The 20,079-nt window shown below is 33.1% G+C and overlaps 1 protein-coding gene across 1 annotated transcript in view; it reads right to left on the bottom strand.

The window, feature by feature from the left end:
* LOC118194922 (neurensin-1-like) overlaps positions 1-20,079 on the bottom strand; it is a 516,553-nt gene that overhangs the window by 164,756 nt on the left and 331,718 nt on the right. Inside the window, exon 3 of the mRNA XM_085820609.1 lies at positions 13,646-13,722. Coding sequence (XP_085676735.1) covers positions 13,646-13,714 — 69 coding nt within the window. The 5' untranslated portion in view covers positions 13,715-13,722. The remainder of the gene's footprint in view (positions 1-13,645; positions 13,723-20,079) is intronic.

The following is a 20,079-nucleotide window of genomic DNA, read 5'->3' on the forward strand; positions in this document are numbered from 1 at the left end:
TATCGCGCGAGCTAGAAACGCAGACTCTGACAGGGAAATGAATTAGGCTGACATGATAGTTATTTAACATAAAATAATTCGTTAAATTAAAAAAAAATAAATTCGTTAAATTCGTTAAATAATTCGTTAAATTAAAGCTTAAAGAATACTTTATGCCATGAAGAAAAAGGAGCATTTGTTGCAAATATCTTAGAAAGAATGAACAGTGACATCTATTACATTAATTCCTATCCCTGATGCCTGACACGAATAAAAGTAAAGTTAAACATGTACTAGTTTAAGTATCCTGGAATTGAGTTCTCGATACCAGGCATGAGTCCAGACAATTATTTGCCATCGGTGTGGATCTAATCCTGCATAACATTTGAGTACTATTTTTTATCTATCAATACTCTATTTGTTTATAATTTCCTCCAAATTCTACAAAGAAACATAATAACAAGAGCTTTTAACACCTGCGTGAGTTCCAAGTACTTAGCTGGTAGAATTACAACATTACTCAGATCGTTGCATTTACGTTGGATCTTTGTAGTGAATTATCTCCTCCAGAATTACTAAATATCAAGTAAGCAGATAACAGAATTAAAACACTTTAAGTTTATTCTACCTCATCACTTTTAAGTGCTTATTAAAGTACACAACATAAAATTACCAGCAGACCTGGACCTCGTTTCAGCACAAAGCTTCCATTTACAAAGGACATAAATTCAACAATTTAAATCTAATCTACGCAGAGACTACAAGATTTCTAACTCTCGGCATAATTTCGAACACATACACTAAACAAACTGAATCTAGCCTCTGTTTAATATATACCCAACAAGAACAGTATTATCGCCACCATTAGCCTTTTCCCGATAGGCAGAGTAGCAGCGGCAGCAGGGCAAAATCTTACACTTTAAAGGGGCTAATCCTACACATTTAAGAATATAAAGGACTGGTAATAAGACTAAACGTTATCAGCTTCTTTGCATTTTTTAAAGTTTGTTTGCTTAAAAATGTAACTGTAAGATTTTTATTTCTAAAACTGAGCACATTTGGAAAGAAAGCTAAAAAATTGCTCCATTTACTTAATGAATATATATATACGTTTAAATCTGCCCCAATCGGAGTGATAGTTGGACAAGATCGAGAAAATCTGTGATGAAACTCGGTTTCAAATGCCACATAAAGCACTGAAGTTTATAACTAAAATTGGTAATTAAAAGATGTCTTCCGAAAGATAATACTGAGAGAAAAGATTTTTGAATTTCATTCTCCGGGATGTTATTTAAAAATTTTAATAGTGACCTGAAAAATTATACTTTTACCATTAGAAGTTGAAGAATTAAAGCCAAAGACAAGAGTATTCTCAGATCAGCTACGGACTTTGGAGAAATGACTCATCCATAAACTGAGTAAACGATTAGTCAAGAGGTTAGCATATTTAAAAAACAAGGTAATAATTCAAAGGAAGTTTTCACTGAAACTAAGTATAAATTTCTATTTGCAGTAAAATATTAATTTTTAACATATTATAATATAACATTGACAGTACAGGACGGGTAGTTGATTCTAAATGTAGGAAAGCTTCACGAATGGAAAAGATACTTTTAAGTGGTTTGGGTAAATATTTTGAGCGTTATCAGGTATTTTTCAATTCCAGCCTCCCAGATGTAGAAGAAATTCTGGACAGTAAACATCAAACTGAAGTACTGCATTTCAAACCCTCCTCAGACATTTATTGATGCATTTTGGATTTATAAATATTTTGGATTCGCCAATCATTGTCTAATCAAATCTACTATACAGGAGTTTTTTGTAAACAGATATGACAGCAAAACACAGATCTTAATTACACTTTTCTCAACTCTGGCAGTATGTATATCATTCAGCATGAAGGATGAAACTTAAAATCATATTTATGAAACAGTATACATAATCTGAATTATCCATAAAGTTTATATTTTAATTAATACTTTTTTTGCTCTAGTTAAAAATTTTCCCTATACTGCTATTATTTTTGCATATTCTAACAAGATACGTAAATGAGAAGAGTTTAAAGTAAGAGCAACAATCCAAATTAAGAGAATGAGGATTGACATCGTCGTCAGGCGTGGTAATCAGACCTTCTTCTGTGCGAGTATACAACGCGAGTAGTATTTTCTTCAAGCGGTGAGTGCTGTTGAATACTAAGCAACACTTCGTGAAATTTTTTAAGTTAGGTGCTAGGGTAAAAGTTAACTTCTGAATTTTCCATTGAATGTTGTAGTTCACTTTCGCGAGAGGCGTAACTAAATTGAGTTTTGGAATCTAAAATAAATTTCAGTTGCATTTTTTTCTATTGAGTTACTTCAGTATTCTGAGAATGTAGTAGAAGGCTTGTGAAAATTTGTCTTCTAACCTTTTGAAAAGATTAAACTCGTTTTGGTTTTAGCGAAACGAAGTTTAATGTTATAATGTCTATCAAGATTAGGTTAATCATCGCGATATTACGGTGTCCTCCGAAAACGTCATAAGCGGACGAAAACAATACAAAGAAAAAATGTCATCGTCGGAAGAAAAGAAAGGAAGGAGAAAATAGCCTAGTTCTAAAACATCGTGGCGTAAATAATAAAGCTGTGTAAAAACTTTGCAGTTTTAAAACATTGTCGTAAGTGGTGAAGCACTTACGTATCTTCGCATGATGATAACATCAGAAGCATGCTTTTTTAACTATAAAAATTTTAAGTGAATTCACGTGTAGTGATTTTTGAGTTCAAGAAGAAGTAAGTAATATTTTTACTTCTATATTTCATATATTTGTATTATTAAACTAATATTACATATAGAATTTTAATAATAAGGTTAATTGGAGCTAGGTTTATACAATTTTATGTTGCTAATCATTAATATAATTATTTAACTCTTTTAAAGGATATTTTAATAAAAATATACAGTATTAAAAAGATTAGAAAGAAGCTACAAATGTTTAAAATTCTATATTTATACGCAGGAAAGAAACGCAAGCATTAAAATCTTGCATATTATGCGTTTTCAGTAAACATTTATGAGTTACTACAAAAATGAAAAATGTAAATTTCATTTTTCATCAATAGATGGTTCTAGTAGCTTCAATTTATACTTTTCATGGTAATCGTCAGAGCACAGGCTTCTCTTTCATTAACTGAACATTTACAGCTGAAGAAGATGGTTCTATAGTTAGCTTTCGAAACTAGTACTTCAAATGTATGAATACTACACTGATTTTTGTTACTTAACATGTCCAAATAGAGAGGAATAATCTTTAATTTATTGAGAAATATAAAACTACATTAAAATTAAACAATTAACATGGCATAAGGGCAGAATAGTTTCCATTAATGGAAACCAAATACGTTGCAATTTGATATTTAAAAAGATCGTAAGACATTTAAAAAGTCGTGAGTCAAAATGCTTCCGATCATGAGTCGAAAATTATGTAATATATGGCATTACAAGCAACTTTTAGTACCTGATTTAGTGGCCGATATCGTAAAACATTTAAGTGTCACAAAAATGCTTCTGAAGCAAATTCTGCCTAAACTAAGCGTACTTAAATTAATGCTTTTGATTGAATTACTATGAATGAACCATTTAACTCTTTTATTAAATGAAGAATATGTATGTATATTTGTTCTTCGCACTATGGAATAAGGCTGGGTATAAAATTTTAAATACACGTATTTTTCCATCCAAGAATGTAAACCTCGAAGTTCGAATTTTAAATTTTTATTTGATTTTAGTTCATTTCGTACTTTGCGCGCCCTTACTGAATTTTAGATTAAAGACTTAGCGATATAAAAGCTTTGTGTTATCACTCTGCAAAGCGTAAGTTATTCATGTTTCAATTTGAATCAGAAAACTCAGCGATATAAAAGAAATGCGTTGCCACTCAGTAAAACGCAAATAATTGTCACTAGAATTTAATCGCATTATGAAAAAAACGGCAGGACTTGCATCCACCAAATTTTTAACGCGCTCACCTCCACCCGAAAATATGAACCTCGAAACTTAAATTTCGAATTTGTTTTCTTATCTGTTCTCTATTTTGTGCGAATTTAATGACATTTTGATTAACAAATTCAGTGATTTAAAAAGAAGGAGTTGCCTCTCGAGAAAGCGTATTGTATTTATGTTTCAAATTAAGTCAGGAAACACAGCAATTTAAAAGAACTGTATTTCGCATCCCAAAATAAAATGCTTTTATATTCTAGGCGACAGTGAACATTCGGCAAAGAGTGAGCCATTTATTTTTTAAAATTTATTCTCTGCTATTAATTAAAAAAAATAAGCTATTTGAAAGCAATAAAAGCAGTTTTGTGTCGTTACAAATTTAGAAGCTAGATCCGTCAAGTTACTCTCTGGATTCTTTAAAATAATTACATATATTTCGTTTTTTTTAATAACTGTTTCAGGCAGCTGGTTTCCCAGGTTGCTAGTTTTTTAAATGACTCAAGTACATTATCGTATTCAAACTTAAGGGAAATGCAAGACAAACGCGATGACACATAATAGTTTACATTGACTCAGCATTATAGCAATTTGTAGAAATGCCTTTCTAAAGCCATTTTCAATGGGAAAAAGCTCATGAATTTATCTTTCGCATGACATTTTAAGGATAATTAGCGATTTTCGCACTATGACTCATGTTTTTAGCATTAACAGCATATCATCTGCAAAGATCATGACGTATAAAGAAATAACATGCGGAAAATAAAAGTATTTACTTAAAATAGTCTACCATGAAATTTAGATATCAAGATGTTCTAATGTTAACGCATGATGAAATTATGATAAGTCGTGTTCATGATAGAAAGTCGTGTGATGTTACACAACCAAACGTTTTCTAAAGAAAAAGCTTAAATTTTGTGACAATAAGTCGTGAGAGAATATACAACAGAATATTTTCTATGCTGCTATTTTTAAAATACTAATAATCATGGAAAATTTTTAGGTCAATTGCTGTATTATGTATAAGATTCGAAAAAGTCATAAAACAGCCAATTTCGGTGATAAATAATTGAAAGAGGTTTCCCAATCGACTTTTGCGTTGTAACCTCAAATTGCCTCCAACTCTGTGGAAAATAAGATTATGAATTAAATTATTAAATTATACCTTAGTTAACCTATTTTGCAAAGTTATTTTCTAGTTCAACACTAGCTATTTTATCGTTATTTTTTATTATATTTCAGTATTCGCTTGGTTCATTTCTGATTTAATAAAAAGGACTATATAAAAGCATTTTTAGACAAACGTCTTAGGTAAATTTTTAAAAGTCATTTTTGCGATCTAGTGCTTAAAAAAATAAAAATTTATTTACATAGTTTTAATTTGAAGGGAATGTAGACTACAGTATAATATCACATTGATAAAGGAATAGACGTTACTGATTATTATGCATGAATTGGTTGAAAAAAGGAATATAAAAATCATATTCGAAGAGATAAGGTCATTAATTCAATGAAACACATTTGCTAGTTCTTTTCGAGGCCATTTTACTCGAAGGTTACTATCATAATAAAATATAAAACTCATGATAGTTTGTTAAAGCAGATCAAAACAGAATTTTAATAAATATTTGATAAATGAATATATTTTTGATTGATTTAGCTTAAATAATTTAAAATTGTTACTGATAAATGTGTTTTAAACTTCACATGTAGATTCTGCGAAAAATTTAAATTTTGATTTTTGTTATTACTTTTGTTATTGGTTTTGAATTCACTAGAGAAATTAGCTATTCTGAAAATTCCATAAAGATCTATGCATGTCAATATACAATTGTTTGAGGTGTTTTTTCTTGCTGATACTGATTAATCACCAGCACCTTACTTTAAACATTTCTTTAAACTTTATCTTTGTCTTAAAAAGGCAAACATAAAATTCTCTGCACGAGCCAGACAACAATTTTCGATTAATTTAGGTTTTATTGATTTCTGAGTTCCAATGACATTTTCAAAATGACTTTAAATGTCTTGTCAAAGAATCCACACGCTTTTGTGTTCAGGAAAACAACTAAAACTATAGCAGTGCATTTTATTTTTAGTTACAGATTTTTATGTTTATTTCAATTTTTTATAAAGTGCACTCTGAGCAATCGTTTTGCGTCATAACGAAAACAACAGTTTCACGTTAGTTTACTCGGAAGTGCTGTGTTAAAGCTTTTTAATCTTTTTGGTTTTTATGGCTGATTTAAGTGATCTTGACGATAGGAAAGAACTAATTTTTTTTTTTCACATCTTCTTACTGTTTCAGATCTTTAACAGATTATTCTGGAAACTTGCTTCAAATTCTTTAGCAACCGAAAACGTTACAAGTCTAAAACACCTGCTAATACAGGCTAAAATGGAATGATACATGAAAAATAAAAATCGCAAGGCTATGTGAAAGGCTTCATATACACTTGATCTTCTCTAAAAATTATATTTTTTAATATGGCATCAATTGCATCTCCTAAAATGCTCAGCTGACTGTTGATGAAAATGATACGATACAAGTCTGACACAATTTAGAAAATTCACCTGAATTACTGTAAATCTTCTTGCCATCTTTGAAAAAAGACTTCAATAATTACCAAATGCTTGCTGATTAACTGCTGTTCTTCTAGAAAATCATTGACTGAAGTTTCAGGAGCGGCTGCCTAGACGGAAATGAATTTAATGACTCTGTCTGTCGTACCGAAGGGCCCAGGTTCGAATCCCAGAGAAGGCATGAAAGTAATTTACCCGTTCTTTCATAGGCAGCACTGATGGTGCGCCTATTAAGTACTTCCATAATATAGAGACCACAGCTTCCAACCTTAGTAATGGCCAAAGCTTATAAACGGCTAAAATTGCCGTTCTTCCCGCCATTGGAAAATGAAAGTTTAAGTGTAACCTACTGAGATTGAAGATACAGAAATTAAGAGCACGGCCACAAGATAGCTTTGTGCACCTGAGTCGTTTTCGAGAATTGGCGCCTTTGTTATGGTGAAACGAATGCAGCGTGAATGAGATTGGAAAATACAAATCATAACTATATATATGCATATATCGATGAGATTTAAAATATGAAAACAATTATTAACAAATTGAATTTAATTGGAACAAATTAGTAACTTAATTCGCATACAGATCTTTAAATTCTTAATTTCGATATAAAGATAACCCCTCTTCACATCTTCATGTATCTGCAGTCATCCACATGGCGAAAGCGTGCTCATTCACTATCCAGAACTTAATAATGTCCGAGCTATAAAATACTTCAGCTGCATTCTGTGCGTTCTTTTTTTCGCCGTTTGCTCTGCCTTGAATAACCCACCTCTCTTCGCTTATTTTCATTCTCCATTGTTTTAAAATGTAATTGCATATATAAAATTATGGGATTGCGATTGCACCCCCCCCATTGTGATAAGTGATTTCTACAGAATGTTATACTAAAGAAATTTTTACGGTCAGCAATAAAATGTCTTTAATCGGCAAGTTATTTATTTATTTATTTATTTTTGCAAAAATTCGTTTCGTCTACGCAGCAGTTTCAAGTTATCTATTCATACCGTCCCCGCCACTCCAGTCATGATTGTTGTTAATGGGTCTCCTTGTCATCATACCATCTATCATCACAAATATGTGATTTCCTCTTTATTATGTACGGTGTTCCTGATGTTAAAAAAAAGACTGGATTAATTTTTTGAATGATTCTATCTTATCGGACAAGTAAGCGAAATTTATATTATTTCATATGTTAAGATGTTAAAATGCAAAATCGAAATTGAATTGGACTGTATTTTAGTCGCATAACGTCATTAATGTTCTCCACGAATTCAGTATCGAAATTTGTAGTTTACGCCTTCAAGTCCTACCTAACTAATAAATAATTGTTATGTATTAATTGTTATTTTTTTCAATCTTTAAGTTTTGCTTACTTAATTCAGTTTTGATCAGTAATTGAAGTTATTAATTTTTGCTTTAGTTGTTTAAAGTTGGTTGTAAGTTTAAACTGTAACTTTTGTAAACTTTAAATTTAGGTCTGGTTGCTTTAAATGTTTCCTTGTGTTGAAGTTGGTTAATTTTTAATTTGAGTTTAGGGACTTGAATTTACTTGGTTTTTGTACTTTTGTTTTTGACCCTTAAGGTTGTTTAACTTTTAACTTTAATTATTTTAAAGTTAGTTTTGTTTGCTGAATTTTTAGTGTGTTAATATTTTTTTATTTAACATAAGGAAACTTAATTTTTACCCCTCTTTCTATTAAAGTTATCGAATACATATTTTCTGACTGGTGGTAAGGTAAATCAATAGTAATTGAAACTCAGTCTGGATAATGAGTGTGTATATTTAATTTGCTGCTGAAGAAACAATTTATATTGTGCTGACATTTTTAATGAATTGAGATTGTTATGCAATAGTTTAATTTTTAATTTCCTAAATTCGTTTGTGTTGAATAACTATTCAGTGGTTCTGAAAATTTTCTCATCCCAACCGTCGGCTTGGAATTCATTCTCGGAATCCCTTATCAGGGGATTACTGCACCCCGAAATTTTTTCGCCCAAGCGTTAGAATATATGTAATGTTTCCACCACATGTTCTGATTACGGCGCCACGTGCAGTTTTATTTAAACAGGACCCCGGTTGCTGTGACATCTCTATGAGAGAAAGGTTATACAGAGAATTGTCTATGAGAATGGAAAAGTCGTTGGATAGAAAGCTCGCAATGTTGGATCTGCGCCTCGAGCCGAGGCTAGTTCCCCCCCCCCCTTTTTTTCCATCCGCAGAGGTTATGTTGACCCAGCGGAGTGGCCTTGGAGGCCGAATGGTTGAACCGCGAGAATTGGCTTCTTCTGGTAGTCGGAAAACCCCTTCCCGTGAAGATTTCTCTGCTTGGGTTGCTGTGCTTGGCATCCTTCCGATCATCTTACTTCGCCAATTTTTTTAAAAGCGCGCCAGCTATTAAAGTGGCTGCGGAGTGGATTGACGTCGACCAGAGACAAAGAAAAGGATTTTCAGATAGACGTTTTTTTGATGGAGTTGCTGCGACAAAATGATACCTACTTCTATCTTCTGCATGGCGGACCCATGAGAGCTTCAGGGTAAACGGACGGACACATAATTGGGGTTGTCCTGAAATAGAATTCAGGATCCCTGTTCCACGCGAGAAATGGCCTCCGGAGGGTTAAACGTACAGAACCATCCTGATGGAATTGCTGTCTTGGACGGAAAATTGGAGCCAGACCTCGTCGTTGATGTTATCTTTTGTTGATTTTATTTTTTCGATTACCTCTTTCTTTTCTGTTCAACAGATATGCTGAAAGCCTTCGTAGGGATGTCGATAAATCTCTGCTTAGAACTAACTACAATGTATTTTCAAGATTTTGTGTGAATAGTTTCATTTTACTCCATTAAGCTTGTGGGCCCCCCAAAGGTATGCTTTATTTTTTTGAGTTCTTCAGCTAAAGTTGTTAACCAGCCACCTCTTAATAATTGTAGTGAAAATTGTGATTATCATGACTCTATCAGCAATGTAACCAAATCTCTTTATCACCTTAAATAAACGTGAGTTTGATTCTACTTATCTTGTATTGTATTTAATTGTAGTTATTTTACACTGGACCTTAGTCAAAGAATGGGTTATGTAAAATGGACTTAACGCAAAACTTTTTTTGTAATTTAGAATTGCTTTATTGTTTATGCTTCACTCTGATCATTGAATCTGATCATTCTTGAATTGTTATTTAATGTGATTGATACAGAATTGGTTAAGGAAAATGTTTCCTTATGTATGCACATATTCACACATTTACCTACTGCTATATAGGTATTGACGATTTTTTTAATTACACACAGATGATATTTGGTAGTAACATTTGTAATATCTTATGTTATATTGTTCTATACTTAATATAATTAAAATATTATTTATAAGACAAGGTTAAAAAGAAAATCTGAAAGGTTTTAGATTTTAAATTACATCCAAAGGGGCGTATTTTAACGTTTTGTGTGTTACTTTTATTTATTAAATATCATGCTCCTTGCACCTAAACCATAAAATTCAGTTCAGCAACAATGTCGCAAAATACTTTTAAAATGAGCATATCTTTAGAATTTCCAATACACAGTTCCGCGCTTCGCTGGAGAGTAAAAAGTTTTTTTCCCCCGCCGTGGAGTGTTGCTATTGCTCGCTTTTAAATCATTGAGTTTGTTACTCAAAAATTTGTTAAAGTTTTACAAAATATGAAATCGATAATAAAACAAATTCCAAATTTCAAATTTGGTCTTCCTCATGCCCATATTTGTAGGAGAATTACGGCATTCAAAATTCGATGGCTCTATGTACCGTTGTTTTGTCACAATGCGAGAAATATACATACATTTATGCATATTTTTCATTATTTAATTTCTTCAAATATAATGCAGGACTCTAACATTTGGTGGCAACAGTTTGAAAAGTGAAACAAACATTTATAGTGATTCAACGCAAAATCGCGAAACGAAAACAATAGTCCTTCAGGGACAAAGCCCCTTTGGACTAATAAAGGTTTTCACAAGCATATAACCCTGTTGCTTATTTGTTTACAAATTCTGCCATATCGGGTACATGATAACAGAAGAACTTTGAATAGGTTTCCTAGAGGATGAAAAAAATTATATTAAGAAACTTATTATCTCAATAATATTACCGATTTGCACAAACAATGATATATGAATTTCATTTTGTCATAGTACAATAATAGATCATTATATACCATAATATGACAGACTATCACGAAAATTAAGACTGCAAAGTTAAAGGCATGAAGACCTTTATTTCTGGACTAAAATAAAATAGTTTTTCGTAAAAAAACTATTTACAATCAAAATCATCGACGAAACATATTATCACATTGTTATTTAATGCAATAAGTAGTAACTCTATTTCCACGAGTGTAGAAGTTTCTCCAGAAGCGAAAATCTCCATCGTCATGTGCGACCGCCTGTTTTATCCTAGCTGCGCAATGCGCAATGGAATATATAACTTTGATTTAAGTATGTGACAGTAAAACTTTGGATAAAGGGGGAACATTCCTGAAACGCCTGGCACGTGCTCTGGCTTTAACCACGTGGAAAATTTAAGCCTGATTGCCCAGATGCGTGCAGACCACATTAAAATTTGCTGTCTTACTAAAGGTCATTTAACGTTAAGTAGTTAAATAGAATTAATAATCTCGGTTAAATAAAAGCAGACTTAATAGCAAGGAATAATTTGCTGTTGGAAATTTACAAAAACTCATTCAGTGAAACAGGAGCATCGCAACAACATCACAACAAATGATACATGAAAAATAATTACACAATTTGCTTAAACAAGAAGAAGTAGTATATACAAGCATTTGATTGCAGTGTTCATAACAATTAAGATCAACTAACTATGAATGCTGTACAAATGAAGAGTTATAAAAATTGCAGTATAAGCAGATTAACACTAAAAATAATCTAACAAAACTAGAGACTAGTCACAGGTTAAGTCATGTTTCACATGACAATACTCGAAAAGCATCAGAAATATTTTTTTACTATAATCCAGAAAGTAATAGTTACAGATATGTGATTTCAGGTGAAAAAGGTACAGATGTAGGGGATTATTCATGGAAAAACACACACTATTGTGCAGATATTTAAAATATTATTCACAAGACAAGATACATTCTTAAAATGTTTTGTAAACCTAAGCGAATTTTTATCACGCTATTGCTGTGGTAAGAGAGAGAGAGAGAGAGAGAGACAGGAGGAGCAGAACTAATTGAAGAAAATATAAATAAATATTATATTTCCAGGGTGATTTGTTAAGGAACGTTATGAAGACTTTCAGTAGTCAACTAGAAAGGAGGAACAAGCGGTGTGCCTGACGAAAAGTAATATACAAGCATCTAAATAATATATGACGTAATGCGTTTTATTCATAACTATATCTCTAGGGTGAAAAAATGATTCTGACAGCAAACGACTCCAAATTTTTCATGACCTTAAAAACAAAGGAAAGCATGGAATATTGCCCTTAGAAAATGTCTAACTCAGACAGCAGATTTAAAGCTTTATTTTGATATATTCAGATGGTCGAGAGAGCATACTTGTATCAAGCGACCTCATCTACGGTTGGATGGAATATAGTAGCTTCATTACGAAGTTTTGAAGAAGCAAAAGTTTCTGTAAACAAAATTTATTCTAATCTCTTTGTTATCACCATGTATTATTTTTAAGGAAATAATACAGCGAATGTCAAAAGGTATGGCAATACTTAACACTCTAGCTGTAATTCTAAAGATATAAACTTTCAAAATATGTGTAATTTTGCTGTTGGATTTCATTTCACGGACGTGCGAAGAAGCTGTTAGGTTTTATTCCTTCTTAAAAAGAATCTTCGTGGAAAGCAAGTAGGCTAGAGATAGGAAGGTCTAGAATCCGGGCGATGGCTTTGAACATATTTCACGTTTCTTGCTTCGACAAACCTAATGACTCAATGAGTGGCGCCCGAACTAAATAGTGGTGGACAATAATTCGTCGCCCAGTATTCAACGATTAGTTCCTCTCCTCCACAGTCGCCCTTTGGAGGAGACTGTAAGGATTTTCTCTCTCCATATCACATATCTTCGTGGGGTAATTGGAAAGCAAGTCCGGCTAGCAATCGGAAGATCCGAAGTTTGAGTCCCGAGGAGAGCCCTGCACATTTTTTACGTCCGCACTGCATATTTAAACATTTTTTTTTCGTCTTAACCTAATGACTCTACAAAATTATGTATAATAAATAGTTTAAAAGTTTAAAAAGTAAGGTTGTAAAGGTGATCGTATTAATAACACTGAATACTGAAATAATGAACTAAGAAAAGTCTGAAAAAAATTAAAAATAACTATCCAGTTTGAATCTGCAAAGAACATTAATGACGAACCACACAGGTTGCTGGACAGCTGTTTAGTTAAATGACTTTTTCAAGCAGCTTTTCGAATTTTAGTGCAAATGGCTGATATCAGTGCCTAAATGCAGAAGAGGACTCCTTTGAAAACAGCGGGGATATTTAATTTTGGATATTTTTCAAAATTATGTTACCTTCATCCATTTTATTTTGGGTCAGTTTGGTACAAATGACTCAAAACTGATTTTCCACGATAAGAGGTTTTAAAAATCTATTCATTTTTTTTTTATTTTCAAAAGCATTAAAAAATTATCATAAAATGTTTCCAAAATATTAATGATATTTATATTTAATGATAATAAAGTTAAAATATCAACTAGGGATTAAATAAAAAAAATTTCAAAATTTTCCTATTATTTTTAGTAGGTTCGAAATTGTACGCAAAAGTATTGTTCATTGAAGACTCCTTTACTATATTTCATTACACTTATGAGAGAAATTTTGTATGTATTGTAAGAATTCTAGCTTATACTTCGCTATAATTTACAATGTAAACAATTCTGATTTAATAAAATAGAATAATTTTTTTAACAAAATATTTTTTAGACTTTCGGAAAATATAGTAAACTGAAACTCTAAAGATTAGGTTATTTACAATTCTTAGCATGTTTCTATATTTTAGAAATGAATAATATATACGTCTTGTATCAAACATTATTACAGAAAATATTTTCTAGTAACGCTTTTTTTGTATGCAACATGTAGTAATGAGAAATGACTTTACCTTTTCAGTTTCAGCTTTCTCTGTCGTTTCTGTCTTTAACAAAGTTGATATATCTTCATCTGACTGCATACCAATTCCTGTGGAATCAAAACAAGGACTTTAGCTCTTAACATGTTTATAAATCAGAAAATATAGTCAGCATTACTCATAGACATGTTTATATAATTGTTACAAATACACGGCTACTGTAAATCATTCTTGAAATTACAATAAATAAATAAATAAATAAATAATAAAATAAAATCATTACACATACAATAATAACGGATGTAAAAACTAGAAATTCATTAAGACTTCCTCACGCACTACAAATATTTTTTTACACTGAATTTCAGCCATTTCACTCCGCATAAAATCTTCAATTTTTGTTCCATACTATTTGGCAAACTGCTAGGTGTTAGAACTCAGACTTAAAATGTCATGTATAGTTAACAAACAAGCTAATCAAAGGCAATGTTAAAAGCTAACCAAAAGTTAGTTTGTAACGCATTTTCCTCCCTCCTTTCCGAATACCTTCAAAGTGTGATTGGAAGCATACTCGGCGCGTATGCGATGAGCTCAGAGTTCGAGTCCCGGCGAGGCCACTGAGCATTTTTTACGTCTACTGCCTAAATAAATGCAAAAATTCTAATGAGTTTGCAATGACCCCCTGAACTAGAAGGTGGTGGACGATACTTCATCACCCCCATGATTTGGAGATTGGGTCCCCTCATCACCAGTAGCCCTTTAAAATGGGGTATATATAAGTTATTTTCTCCGTGATGTAACTGGAAGCACACTCGAAGCACATTCGAAAGATCCGGAGTTCGAATCTCAGCTTGGGCATTTCACATTTTTTACGTCTCCAGCAACAAAAAAGGCCTAATGACTTTAATTAAGTTAAAAGCTCATTTGGAATAATATGTGTTTTTATTTTGTTTCTAATGTAGATAATTGAAGTAATTTGTAATACCTCTTATTCATGCTATAAGTTATTTTTCCCGCTTCCCTAGCGTGCCTTCGTGGTATAGTGGTCAACACACTCAGCCGGTATTTTCAGAGGTCCGTCGTTCGATTCCCGGCGAAGGCGGTTGCTAATGTTTCATCTCTCCGGCTTTAAAAAAATCCTAATGTCTCTACAGTGGCGCCCGAACTAAAAGGGTGTTGGATGAGGTTTCTTCACACTCAGGATTTGGTGATTAGTCCCCTAAAAACCTCTAAAAACCCCTAAAACTATACCTTTAAAAAAGGGGAGTATATAAGTATTTCTCCCGCTTTCCTAGCGTGCTTTCGTGGTGTAGTGGTTCTGCACGCTCAGCGGTGAATTGAGAGGTCTGCGGTTCGATTACTGTAGAGACACTAGGATTTTTTCGGAAGCAGGCAAGATGAAAAATTAGCAACCGCCTTCGCCGGAAATCGAACCATGAATCTCTGCAATACTGGCCCAGCGTGCAGAACCACTACACCACGAAGGCAAGCTAAGACGGACGGAGAAGTACCTTATAACATACTAACTGATACTTTTATGAACATATGAATCACTAATTAAGACACAATAACACGCCGAATAAATACTAATTCAGAAGTCAAACAACAAAAATTAGCGTTATATTTACAAAATTTTCACAGGACTAGTTTTGATGGTTTTACCGAACCACCATCCTCAGCTGCAAAACCGCAAATGAACAAAATAGGAAATAATGATTAGATAAGATAAGAAAGCCTGGACAAGAATAAGCAAGTGGCGCCATCTGTTGGTGAAACCAGAACTAAAACATAATTTCTTTAAAGGCCGAAGGCAAAGTTGGATTGGAATTAGGATCGTTAACTAGAACAGAAAGATTTTTATGAATATGAAATGCCTCTAGAAAATCCAGTTCTCCAATGGAAGATGTTTCTTGAATAATTTTGGCAGCAGAAAAATTGAAAGTGTGATTTTCGGACCAACAATGTTGAGCAACACACAAGACTTCTGTGTTTCCTTTTTTCTAACATATGCCTCATGTTCCTTGACGCGAAATTTTAAGGCTTTCTTAGTTTGGCCAATGTAAATTAAACCACACTGGCAAGGAATCCTGTAAATACCCCAGGAATTCATATCCGGAATGGGGTCCTTGAGTATGGAACTCGGAATTTTATTGATAGAAGAATAAACAACCCGAAAGTTAAATTTCTGCAAAATATGTGCAACTTAGCTAATTGATGGAAAGAAGGGAATGACAACAGAGTTTTTATAATCTCCTGAAACAAGAGTGTGCCTTTTAGTGTGTTGAGATGAGAATGTTTTAACTGCTTGATTGATAATGTTGGGTGAAAAGCCCCTGTCAATATCTATTGCTTTTAAATAATTTAGTTCTTCATCAAGGGCTAGTTTGGAGGAGCAAACTTGAAGAGCACGGAAAACATAGGTATAAAATGAAGCTAACTTTTGTTTAGTCGGATGACATGATTTAAAGTGTGGTGGAAGGCAAACCAATGAAGGTTTACGGTAAACCGTAGTACTGAATTTGGATGTATTACGTGTGACCATAATGTCGAGAAACGGAAGAGAATTGCAAGTCTCAAGTTCAAAAGTGAACTGAATAGCAGGATCAATAGAATTCATTGTTGAAAGAACTTTATTTAAATCATCTTTATTACCTTCAAACAGGGTAAAGGCCCACCAGCGGCCGAGCGGTAAAGACGCTGAACACTGGTAGTTCGGTCTGAGGTTCGAATCCCGCGAACGGGCTGGCTGCATGGGCGTTTTCGTGGTTTTCCCCATGTGTAACGTGTATACGAGCCAGTTTCCCTTAGAAAGTCCTCCACGAAAGGCATCCCTCCCTTTAGGCAGATAGCCCTCGTGTGCTTTGCCATAATTAAATACACCATCAAACAGGGTAAAAGTATCGTCTACGTAGCGGAACCATGCCGGGAAGTTTAAAGTTTCAAACAATTTTGATTCATAATAATGCATGTAGATATCAGCCAGGATGGGATAAGCTTCATCTGGAACTCGCTAAATCATATCCAAAATTCATTGCCCTTGAACAAAAGTCTTGGTATAGAACGGAGAATGCAGTTAACCGTCATAAAAACACCCTTGCAGTTAAATTCGAAAAACTTCTTATACAGTCTTCCAGTTCAAGTAGTTCAAAAAATCTTCCCATTGTAAACATCAAGCCAATAGTTAATATTTCTAATGTCAGACTTTCAGAAGAACAAGAAAGAATTCTAAAATATAATTTTAACTTCTCACAAACCTGTAAACCCTCGATTCCAAAGATTTTGGCTCCTATTGAAAAAGCTTTCAAGTTCAGTAGAGTTTCAGATTCACAGAAAGAAATGATTAGGCATCTTATCGCTCATAATGTGAAATTCAATAATAAACCTTTGAAACCAAATCTAACTGCGAGAGAAAGAGCAACAATGCGCGAAATTCATTCAAATCGGATATTATCATTTCAAAGGCGGACAAAGGTGGCCAGATAGTCGTCATTGATAAGAACACTTACATCGATGGTGTCACTAAACTCTTAAACGAAGGACCATATAATCCGATCCCTAAAGATCCTTCACCTTCGGACTTGTCAAAAATAAAAACTGCGATCAAATCTTCGCAAATCATTTCAAGCAATTTAAAACATTCGCTTATCCCATCTGTTGCGAATTGTGCCAGATTATATGCTCTTCCCAATTCATAAAAGTGGTATTCCTTTCCGCCCTATTGTATCAAATTTAGGTACTGCCTCGTATCCATTAGCTAAATATTTAGTTTCTAGATTTTCAACTCTATTAGAAAATAACATTTACACCATAAAAAATTCAATAGAGTTTGTAAAAAAAGTTAAAAACATTTCTCCTAGTAATTTACTCATGGTTTCTTTTGATGTAAAATCATTATTCACAAATGTTCCAGTGGAGGGTGCATTAAGATGTCTAGAAACCAGACTTCGCGAATTTCATTTCTCTTGCATCGAAATTGATGAGCTAATTTCTCTCACTCAACTCTGTTTAAAACAAACACATTTTGTTTTCCAAAATAAATATTACAAGCAAACTGAGGGATTAGCCATGGGAAGCCCCCTCAGTCCCATCCTGGCTGATATCTACATGCATTATAAATCAAAATTGTTTGAAACTTTAAACTTCCCGGCATGGTTCCGCTACGTAGACGATACTTTTACCCTGTTTGAAGGTAATAAACATGATTTAAATAAAGTTCTTTCAACAATGAATTCTATTGATCCTGCTATTCAGTTCACTTTTGAACTTGAGACATGCAATTCTCTTCCGTTTCTCGACATTCTGGTCACACGTAATACATCCAACTTCAGTACTACGGTTTACCGTAAACCTTCATCGATTTGCCTTACACCACACTTTAAATCATGTCATCCGACTAAACAAAAGTTAGCTTCATTTTATACCTATGTTTTCCGTGCTCTTCAAGTTCACTCCTCCAAACTAGCCCTTGATGAAGAACTAAATTATTTAAAAGCAATCGCTATTGACAGGGGCTTTTCACCCAACATTATCAATCAAGCAGTTAAAAAATTCTCATCTCAACACACTAAAAGGCACACTCTTGTTTTAGATTATAAAAACTCTGTTGTCCTTCTTTCCATCAATTAGCTATAAAGTTGCACATATTTTGCAGAAATTTAACTTTCGGGCTGTTTATTCTTCTATCAATAAAATTCCGAGTTCCATACTCAAGGACCCCATTCCGGATATGAATTCCTGGGGTATTTATAGGATTGCTTGTCAGTGTGGTTTAATTTACATTGGCCAAACTAAGAGAGCCTTAAAATTTCGCATCAAGGAACATGAGGCATATGTTAGAAAAAAGGAAACACAGAATCTTCTGTTGCTCAACATTGTTGGTCCGAAAATCACACTTTCAATTTTTCTGCTGCCAAAATTATTCAAAAAACATCTTCCATTGGAGAAATGGATTTTCTAGAGGCATTTCACATTCATAAAAATCTTTCTGTTCTAGTTAACGATCCTAATTCCAGTCCAACTTTGCCTTCGGCCTTTAAAGAAATTATGTTTTAGTTCTGGTTTCACCAACAGATGGCGCCACTTGCTTATTCTTGTCCAGGCATTCTTATCTTATCTAATCATTATTTCCTATCTTGTTCATTTGCGGTTTTGCAATTGAGGATGGTGGTTCGGTAAAACCATCGAAACTAGTCTTGTGAAAATTTTGTAAATATAACGCTGATTTTTGTTGTTTGACTTCTGAATTAATATGAATCACTATTATGAAGTAATAAAAGTGCCTGAACACCGATTAATGTCACCGATTAACTGTCAAATACCTTAACCCCGATTTATCGTTTGCACGTTTGTTAATAGTGAATTTTATTTTAGTCCTCTAATAATCTCCGATTAAACTGTTATAATAAAAAGGCTTTTCTCCCTTCTATTCACAATTAAAGCAAAACTAAGAAGCATAGTAACTTGAAACTTCGGGATGCTATTGAAAGAATCCAGATAGGAGGGTAGGATGCTCAAGAGATTTTATGACTTCTTCAAAGGCTAAGCTCTCACAATTGATCAGGTTTTAGATAAATGCTTTAAAGATGGTACTATATTTTCAGAAATGAGTTAAAACTGTTTGAGAGTTTCTAACTCCATTTAAATGTGTTCCTGGTTTGTACCTCTTTTGTTTCAAATCAGAATTTGTATAACGCAAGTGTACCTATAAAAGAGAATTAGCAGTCAAGTAAACAGTTCCCATAGGCTTTTTTTAATACAAAACGAAAATTACATTATATATCAAAAACATAAAATAAAAAAGGGTAAATTTATAAAACTTCAAGTTCCCCGCTCCCGAAAAGAATATTCTGGTAGCTTTTCACGAAGGAGAAATATAAACATGTTTGCTTTGGTGATCGAAATATTTGAAACACCGTTTTAAGGAAAGGATCAGTTACAAAAGCAAACAGTTACTTCAAGAGGTTATATGAAATTTTTTTTCTGTCATTCTGCTGGAAACCTGGCCCTTTTCCAAGAAAAACGTTAGGAAAACTAAGAGGATCTGAGAATAAAGAAGAGCGTCAGACGTACTTTTGGTGCACTGTGTGTATTTATGTCTTTTTGAATTTATTTTACGTTTAGTGCCACCAAATTATTATCAAAAGATCCATATCGGGGAAAGCGTTGAATGCCAAGGTAAATCATGCAAATCCTTAGTGTTAAGATTAAAATTTCAGCTGTACTGTTCGCGAAATCATCAAGCATTTTGAGTTTTCCTTATCTATTTTAATCACAAAACATTTGCTTTCTTTATAGATGGATTTAGCATGTCACGTAGATAAAGCTGTACAATAAAATACAAAGACATAATCTTGGGGTAAAACTATTGGTTCTACACCAGAAGTGTAACACTATATGCCGCCACAGACACTTTCTATTACTTACAATAATATTGAAAATATTTATAAAATTGCACATTATCAACACAA

This window comes from Stegodyphus dumicola, chromosome 7 (assembly GCF_044657685.1).
Source record: "Stegodyphus dumicola isolate Sdum_Otavi_A_Nest chromosome 7, ASM4465768v1".
Lineage (NCBI taxonomy): Eukaryota > Metazoa > Arthropoda > Arachnida > Araneae > Eresidae > Stegodyphus > Stegodyphus dumicola.